Below are 9,389 nucleotides of genomic sequence, written 5' to 3' on the forward strand. Positions count from 1 at the left end.
GGTGCAGTATTCGGAGGCTGGTGGCCGCACGCCATAACATAATTATTTAGCTGCCTCTGTGTGAGTATCTGGGTTCAGGATGATATTCTTGCATGGATATCTGTTGTGATTGGAGAAGCTAGAGCTCTGTCTTCAATATGTCATAATTTCTTGAGCCTGCAATCATGTCTGAGTGTTAGTTAATGTATTTTTGTCCTGATCTCATTTAACATGCAGGACAGCACTTTTCTCCACACTCATCTAAAGCTAGCTGTGCTGTGCTGACCCTTGGTGTGCTGTCATCACAGTGTATGTGGAAGGGCACTATTTCAAAATTAGAGAGAGCGTGGTGGAGAAGATAGATGCTAGCTTCAAGCAGACGACATCATTCAGGGAACGATTTTATCTAAGGTTAATGGAAGATCAGACACAGTATCTATCAGCTGAAGCAAGATCAAAGTAATCTGTTAAGCATTGAGACCTATAACTCTGTTCCTGAAATGTCATGATATACTGATGATGTACTTGCAATATTTTGGTAGTGTTTGACAGGTAGTGTTTGACTGTTTATTGACACAAATATGCTCTGTGCTGCTCTAAGTATCAATTTTTCTATTCTTGGATGGAAATCAAAGGTTTGGGTAAGGAGAAGTAAGTGAGAGAAAGCATGTAATACTTGCAAAGAGGTAATACACATAACAGTGGCTGAGTAAACAGGAAAGAGAATGGCCCCTGTAGCTGTGGTGGGTTAGCCCTGGCCAGCAGCCAAATGCCTACCCAGCTGCTCCGTCCCCCATGCCACTGATGCAAGGGGGAGTAAGCAGCTGGGTACGCGTTTGGCTGCTGGGATGGGAAATAGGGTGGGAAAGCTTGTGGCTCAAGATAAAGACAGGGAGACTGCTTATCAATTACTGTTGCAGGCAAAACTCAGCTTAGAGAAAATTAATTTATTGCCAATTAAAATAGATTTGGGTAGTGAAATGGAAGACATTAAAACAACACCTTTCCTCCCATTTTTTCCACGTTCAACTTCACTCCTTCATTCCTGACACCTCTAGTCGCCCCCTGCTCCGAGTGGCATGGGGGGTGGTGGTGTTTGTGGTCAGTACCTGTAGCAGTTTTTTCTCCCCACTCCACCTCCTCACAGTTTTCCCCTGCTCTGACGTGGGTTCCTCATGGGCTGCAGTCCTTCAGGGAAAAATCTGCTCATTGTGGGTGCTCCACGGGCTGCAGTTCCTTCAGGACTATCCCCTCTCCTCCACGGGCTGCAGGGGAGTCTCTGCTCTGGCACCTGGGGCACCTTCCCCCCCCCTCCTTCTCTGACCCTGGTGTTCACACAGTTGTTTGTCACTTGTTTTGTTCCTCCTCCTCCGCCTTTACTGTGTTTTCTGCCCTTTCTTGAATATCTTTTCGCCGCCAGGCTCAGCTCTGCCCTGCGGTGGGGCTGTTGCGGAGCTGGCTGGAGCCGGCTGAGTCCAGCTCGGGGCAGCCCCAGCCTCTCCTCAGAGAGGCCGCCCCTGCAGCCCCGCCCTGCCAGACCGGGGCACTGCACCCAACATGGCAGCCCAGAGTGTCTGAGTTAGGCCCTGGGTAGCTCCTGCCTTCATCAATACATTTTTTTTTGGTACCTGTGGTTCAACAAATATACTGAAGTTTTTGTCCAGATGAAAAGATTAATACCCCCTGGCTGCAGTCTTGTGGCTGAAAGCGTTTTCTGGTTAAAATATTTTGTATTATCTTTGTATTATTTGTGAGAGCAAGACGTGAGCACGTGGTGAGCTCTGCACCATCTGAAAGGTGCTGATTCGTGAACTGGGTTGTCCACCCCTTCAGTGAGGCCACCATCTTTGAAAGAGGGACCTGCTTTTAAAAACCACCTTGCAGAGTCCTTAATCTAACTGCAGGATTTTTAAGAAGTACTGATTATAATGGGCTGTTCAGTGGTATTTGTGTTGTATAGGAAGTCCTAAGGAATTACTTGATAATGTTATGATATTATGCAACATGGGATAACGACCCCTTGTCAAGGATTTGTAAGCTTTGCCTGAGAATTGCTGTGAATTCCTTAAGCCTTTCTGTAGGGGTTTTTGACATAGTGTAATACACTTTCATCTTCTGTGAGAATGCAGAACAATGTACTTGTGTTTGTACAGGGTAGTTGTTAGGAAGGAAAGTAAAAAACTGGGAGATCTGTTGGATTAAATAGTGACTGTCGACAGATTTCTTTGCTGGAGAGCTACTTTGGAGCGAGGGTGTATTCATTCACTCTTTCTCCCACATTTTTCTTTATTAAGGTGCAGTTCAGCTGAGATTGAATTCCTCTTTGGCAGTCCATAAACTGTGAAACAGAAGGATGCAGAAGACTATCCCTTGCCTTTTTGTACATGAGTGATAAGAGCACAAGATCATTACTAGAAGTTTGCTGCAAAGATGAGTTCAGAGGAGAAGAGTATATCTCCAGCTCACAAGACGTCCACTCCATCACATAGAAGTGCCTCCTCTTCATCATCTTCTCAGAGGGACAGGAGGCAGGTAAGGAAAAGATCTAGACATTTGTAACATCTGGTGAAATGATTCATTTATTCCTGTAATGTGGCTGTTAGTTCTCTCTAGCTCTAAATTCACTTGCTTATAGCATTGGATGACATCATTATAGCCAAGAACTGTTGATTTTTAAAAAAAATTTTTTCCCCACTTTCTAAAGTGGTTTGAAAAAGATTCAGAAGCAACATGGGCACTATGTGTCGTGCTGGAGTGGGAAGGATATAATCTTGTGGACAAGTAGGAAACATGCTCTGAAGTCTTTTGGCAAGTGGTTTCTTTGGCAGCATGAACCTACAGTTTCTTCAAATTGTTTTGTGTCCTCTGTGAATATCTCTTTTTGTAAATCTAACTACAGAGATGTATTATCTTTTTACAAGGTGATATTTCAGTTCAATTGAAATATCACATCATTCATCCTGTATGGAAGCACCTAACATTTTAAATATTATTTGGTTTACTACAAATTTACACTGATTGTCCCACGTCATATAGTACTAGTCCAGTTATGTTAGACTTCCATTTTCAAGAGACCCTTGTATATGTGGATGTAATACGTCTTTTCTCCAGGATCTGTTTGAGATGAGGGCTGTATTATTTCCCCTCAAAAGAACTTAGGTATTCCTGTGTTTTTTTGAGGGCTGGCTGTACAGTCTGGCTGCAGCGTCAGTGGGAGCACTTCCGAAAGTATCAGAGCTACCCACTAGATTTCAGATAGATAGGTTGTTACATGTATATTTACAAATGCAAAGCTTGATACTGAAAATTTGATTAGAACAGAAACATACTTTAAAACTTTGATCCATGGAAACCTTGAACACTAAATCAGCTTCTGAGTTAGTTTAACATCATCATGTTTAAAAAAGAAATGTACAAAATATAAGAATATAACAACTTTATAATTTAAAATATTGTGAAAATATTTTCATTAATGCAATACTGGCTTCTTTTCAGCTTGACAAGGAAAAGAGGCAGGAAAAGAACTTAAATAATTGTTTTCTGTGGTATGCATTTACTTGAATCACTGTAGCTTAAGAACGTTTTCCCAGCTATTTGTATGCCAGTGGTGACACTGTTTTCTCAGCTGCTGCTGTAGTAGGTTTTTTCCCTTACCTGACTTATAAAAATTTTGAAAACTGAGAATTTTGATGAAAACTGTAACATTTACAGCTTTGAATGTAAATAGTCTCACCATAAGATATGTTTTAAATGTTAAACCAGGAGAAGAATTCTGATGTATGTTTGATAACAGGGAGGAGATGTGTCTGGAATTTTAAAAATAATTTTCATTGCTTTTCAGTGAAACCAAAAATGATAAATACTTTCCCTTTCATGCTGTACAGGATTTGGGGTAGCTGTAATCAGTGAAGTCCTGGTTAGCATATGATCTCCTCTTAATTTTTCATTAGTTCCATCTGGAGCAAGAATTTTGACATCTGTTGTTTAAAGCATCAGTATATTTTATCTCCCGCATTTAAACCCAAAGAAGGTGAATGCAAGACTTGTAGGAGCTGCTGAGCTCAGCTAAGAGCATATCCTCTGAGTTCTCTTTGTATTTAGGTAGTTTGGTACAATTGTGCAAGTGAGAACAAAAAAAATTACCTTTTGGGAACACGTTTTACCATAAATCTAATGGCTACCGTATCTGTTACCATAGCAACAGGGTAGAGCAAGGTATACCTGTCATCGTAATGAAATGGATGCTTAACTTTAAGTCCATATTTGGTCGCTGAAATGTGAAGCATGATTTTAAAATAAAGCTGAAGAGGTCGATGGTGTGATGCATCCAGAGCTCTCTTGGATCCAGTAATGTCTGATGATGCTTAACAAATATATTTAGGCATGTGAATGTGGGCTGGAAAGGCTACTGCTAGGCATTCATTTTTTTGCCTCAGTGCTTTCAGTGTTAAAGGCAGAGAAATATCCAGGAGAATGAATGGATGGGCAATTTCTTCTGCAGTGAAACTGAGCTACAGTGTGCAACACATCGTGAGGTGCAATGGTACTATATCCAGGGAAATAAACATACAAATGTTTCCTTTGTGCACGTAGACACAATAAATCAACCAGCTTCATCGTACCATCTACTATAACAATTGTATTTCTAATTTCTTTCCTTTCTTGTGGCATTATTTGTATATGTTTTGGTTTTCATAGGCTTTCCCCCAAATGCAATGATAGCTAGGGGGTAGGGGATTTTGGTTTGCGGGCTGTTGGGTTTTACTTTACTTTACTTTGAAAAGGCTTGAAAATTCTGTCTTGCTGCCTCCTTGGACTCTCCACAGCAGCTAGGAGAAAAGCACCCCTCCTGAAGAGGCAATATGTATGGATATGGAAAGTGATGTGACTGGATGAAGTGTCAATGTAGCTTTCATTGTCATGTGTGAAGATAACACTTGATATTTCTAGATGGTTAATGACTGAAATCTTCTCATCATATAATTCTTGTCAAAGTCATACGAGCAATTATGGAACAGTTTTCCAATAAATTATGGCGCAGGAGGCTGAATGAGTGTGAACATGACTGTGATAAATCATTTCAGGGAGAGTGGAAAATGTCTTGCTGTATATAATACTGGCATTTTAATGTAGCTTTCTTATTTGTGCAATATACATTACCTAGGAGAACTAGCAGTCAGCAAAAGCTTTGACATTGCCAATTTGCAGGCTCCATGACTAAGTAATTGATAAAGGAACAGACTACTGAAGCCAGCAATAACCAAAAAACTGGGTTCAGATTTTTGTCGTCATAGGAACTTCAGCGTCATTCATTTTCGTCAAAATCGTGGTTAATTTGGACTATTAGATAGAAGAAGGCCCAGGAGCAACCTGTTTTGTTTAACCCGTGAGCTGAGCAGGGTGGCAGGGCAGTTGTGGTGTCCTTGGTAAGGAATACTTTAGAATGGAGCAGGAGCAGTTTTTCCTACGATGGAGCTGTTGCAGAGCATAGAACCTGTCACTTCCATTGTCAGGGGATCTCCCTGAGAAAACTAAGAGTCCACATACAAAGGTGAGCATAAAAACTGCAATTTGGACAGCCTTTTCTGTGGGCCATGCTGGAAAGGGAGATTCTTGTTTTTCATCCCTCGTATGAAACTCTGAAAAGGCTAGTCATATTCTGTTGCACAACAAAAAGGAGGAAAACTAACACTGTTTTTATAAAGTACAGCTGAATATGATAAAGTCATATGCTGTGTATTCGGTTTGATGGGTATAAGTTCTTTATAAATATTCCATATTTTATTTATTGACTAAGTATGCAAGTCATACTGCAGACTGTAATACGTTCTATATTCTCTGCAATGCATGGGTAGTAATACTGTGCTGAGAAGGCAGAAAGAAGTAAATACATTTATAGGGTTAACAATGTGCAGTTTGGCAAATTGGGGCAAATTGAGGCTATTAAATAGAGGGAGTGATACAGAATAATGAAATGTAATAATGAAACCGTGAACAAAGGAGTCATTTTGACTTTTCTGACTACCATCTAAAGGGTAGCTAATACATGATGTGAAGTGGATTTAGCAATGTCTGCTATTTTAAATGCAAGGATTTCTCTTCTAATATCTCAGTTTTCTTTTTGGTCTTTTAGGGGGGAGGGATGATCAGCTGTTATCTCTTTCTCTCTCTGTTTCTGTGTCAGGTTGCTGTTTCAAAAAATCTTTGGTTCTTTTCCCACACAGCAAACACAAAAGGAGAAAAGCTTTTAGTCCTATTGCATTTAGCCTTGTGTGGTCACCTTTCTACTAGGAGAGCTTTCATATTTCAAGTGACTATTGTCTTTCAGCCATATGTAAAGAGTGAAAGATAGGGGCTTTGAAGGAAAAAGAAAAAAGATTTTCCAGAGCAGCAATCATCTGCTTTTCATATTTTAATGTTTTGGTGTTTTTTTGTTGTGGGTTTTTTTTTTTTTTCTTTCTGTAAGAGCAATATTGACTAACAGGAGAAGGGGTGTACTCAAGGGATGCAGAAAGGGCTGAGTTTGGGCTGAAGATTTTTACCTGCCTTCAAATTCAGGAGCAGAGCGCAATTCCAAAGTCAAGGCTCTGGTTTTGCCTACAGGTCTGTGCTGGAAAATGTCTAGTTACCTTTTTATAACCACTGTATTTTAATTGTCAAAGTAGTCTCCTGAAAGCAGTATTTCCTAAGGCGGGTATCACCATTTTGTACATATAAAGGCTTTAATGATGATGGAAGGATTGAGTCATTTGTCTGCAGCAACCTTAACCAAACCTTACTTTATAGAGTAACTGGAAGCCTATTAAAAAGTTATTGCAGTAGGTGAATCTGGGAGCGAAATATATGGTACCTGAAAAAAAAGGACTAATAATTGTTATTTGGATATAGGGATGCAGTAGAAATCTAGGCCTCACAGTGCCATGCACTGTATTAAACACTTATAAAAGGCAGTTGCTAGCATAAAGTGCTGATTAGATGAGACAGACATAGATTGGGAGCAGAAAGAGAGAGAGGTGACTTGTCTGTTGTCTCTTTCATCCGCTAATGATAAAGCATAATGAGAAGTAATGTGCATAATAGGAAAATATCATGGGTTCTATATCAATTCTAGAGTTTCATGCTTTCAGCTAACATTAAGAAGAGTAAAAGTAGAATTATGAAGGGAAGTCTCTTGGCTAAGAAAACTGCCATCAAGTTTTTCCCAGGAGATAATGAGCTGCAAATTTTTCATAGATGTACTGCAGGGACCATCAGGTTCTGTGAAGCTGAGTTCACATGGGCAATCTGCATGCCACAGCAAGAGGGTGGTGCAGGAGGGAGAAGTAAGAAGTGCCAGGAGTGGAGTGCTCAGCGTTGAAAACAAAAGGTACTTGATTTAGAGAGTGAGACTCTTGGTCAGGAAATGAATAGGTGAAAGAAATGAGTATGGGAGAGAGAACTGGGTGGGCCAAATGCTTTGTGAGGTTGTAGGACTTGAAACGAAGAAGCAAGGACTGGTTTGTAGGGAGAACAACAACTGGCTGAAAAAGTAAGGGCAGAGTAGAGAGAAGGAAAGCAAGGGGAGAGGTGGGTTTTTTTGTGACCAGGAGTGTCTGGGAGAGCTGGTTGATGTGTAGAAAGGAAAAAAAAAGAGTTGCAAACCAACTTTTATTCTAATTGCTTGATGTTTAAGATCTTTCTGTGTGGTTATTCTAAGCAATAGCAGATTCACTTTTTATCTGTCCCATAGAAAAAACAGTCTAGTATTCGAGACTGAAGCTACTTAATGCAAAATGCTGGGGCTTAAAATGAGACACCTGCTGTTGCTATTGCTTTGGCTCCTGTTGCTGCTACACCTTTTCTGGCAGCTCAATGGGAAGTAGCAGAGCAGTGGCAACGGGAAGGGTCATGGCAGGAGCAGCTGTGGTGGCATCTGCTACGGGATTTCAGCCACTAGTGCTTTTCCCTTGGTAGGCTAGGTTGACAGGGTAAGATCCATCACATACACAGATCCATCTTGCCTGCTGGAAATTAAAGTCCTTTGGAAGAGTCTCTCTCTTTTCATTGTCCTATTTCATTTAGCATTTTTGGTGCTTTTTCTGGGAGACTGAGAACAATTAGATGTGTGAGAGTTTGTGAAGGGATAGAAGGGAATGTTCATGCTCATGTGGTTTAATTTTTTTGTTTTAATATGTTGAGATACCTCAATCTCAACTTTCTTTTTCTTTGTGACCGGTTACAATCAGTGTCACAATATCAAGGATGCTTTTGTGGCTTCATTACAGATTTCTTCCTCATAAACAATGACAATATAATCGATTGGCATTTTTACCATGCCTGCCTATCTGTCCAGCATGCCTCAGACAGTGTTGCTCGTACAAGATTGCAGTATAATATAGTATAATATATTCCATGTGAAAGAGAAGTCTGAGTGCATTTGTATCCTTTCTTTATTCTTAAACTGAGTAGCAACCTACATGCTCGCTCACTGCTGTCAGCATGATGTGACATCTGGGAAAAAATTATTGGTGGTTACCTGTAAATTTCACTTGTTCCTGTCTCTCCGTGGCTTTAAAATAAAGGAGGGCAAGGATGGAGAGTTGTCTAGAAGATATGGTACAGACCTGAGAACATGGAGCCTTACTCCTAGCTTTGCTCTGTAGCAAAGCGTAGACTTCTCAGTAGTTTGTGAGAATTATTTCAATAGTAATTATTAATCTCTTTGAGAGTTTCAAACTGAAGATGCTACTAAATGCCAAGCACTGTTATTACAGTGATGTAATTCTCTTCTGCTCTCTTTCCCAATTAACTCTCTACACATAATACAGTTGAAGCAGCATTAGAGCAGGAAGTGTTAAATAAGTATTTTAAAAGCAACAACTCACTGGAGCAAGCAAATGTTCTGAGGGAGCCAAAGAATGAAGTGGCAAAATTGTTAACAAAACCATGCAATTATTCTTTAAATTGGTTAGCTGCTGCTAACCAAATTTTTTTTTTTCCTGTGCCTTTAATAGAGTCTGAAAATGTTCCTCAGGTTCAGGAGGTAGTGGGTTTTACTTCAGTATCTGTAAAAATGTCTGAAACAATGTAACTTACGAAGCTGTAGAACACCCATGTGAGTGTTACATTAAGTTCAATGCCATAGGACTTGTCTTAAATGAAATCATAAATCTCAGGTCTGTTAGATTCCTTTTTCATCACTCAAATGGATAACAGTGAAGTACTTGATGAGTGAACATCTACACGTGACACAATCAAACCTTCAGAAGAAGGTAAAAACTTTCAAAGTGAACGTCTCTGGACTACAGATTTGTCTGGGGACAGGGTAGGAACCTGTGTGAGTGAGACTCGGAGGGAACTGGTGCAGATTGACCCCAGGGTGAGGCAGGCCCCCCCGAGCACTGACGCTGATGGGTGCATTGAAAGTATGA

The 9,389-nt window shown here is 40.3% G+C and overlaps 1 protein-coding gene across 4 annotated transcripts in view; it reads left to right on the plus strand.

The window, feature by feature from the left end:
* The first annotated feature begins 2,409 nt into the window (after positions 1-2,409).
* Positions 2,410-9,389, plus strand: part of OSBPL6 (oxysterol binding protein-like 6) — a 50,110-nt gene continuing 43,130 nt past the window's right edge. For all 4 annotated transcript variants that reach the window (XM_009579246.1, XM_009579247.1, XM_009579250.1 and 1 more), the window contains exon 1: positions 2,410-2,511. In XM_009579246.1, coding sequence (XP_009577541.1) covers positions 2,410-2,511 — 102 coding nt within the window. The remainder of the gene's footprint in view (positions 2,512-9,389) is intronic.

The sequence above is a fragment of the Fulmarus glacialis genome, unplaced genomic scaffold (assembly GCF_000690835.1).
Source record: "Fulmarus glacialis isolate BGI_N327 unplaced genomic scaffold, ASM69083v1 scaffold12636, whole genome shotgun sequence".
In the NCBI taxonomy this organism is placed as follows: Eukaryota; Metazoa; Chordata; class Aves; order Procellariiformes; family Procellariidae; genus Fulmarus; species Fulmarus glacialis.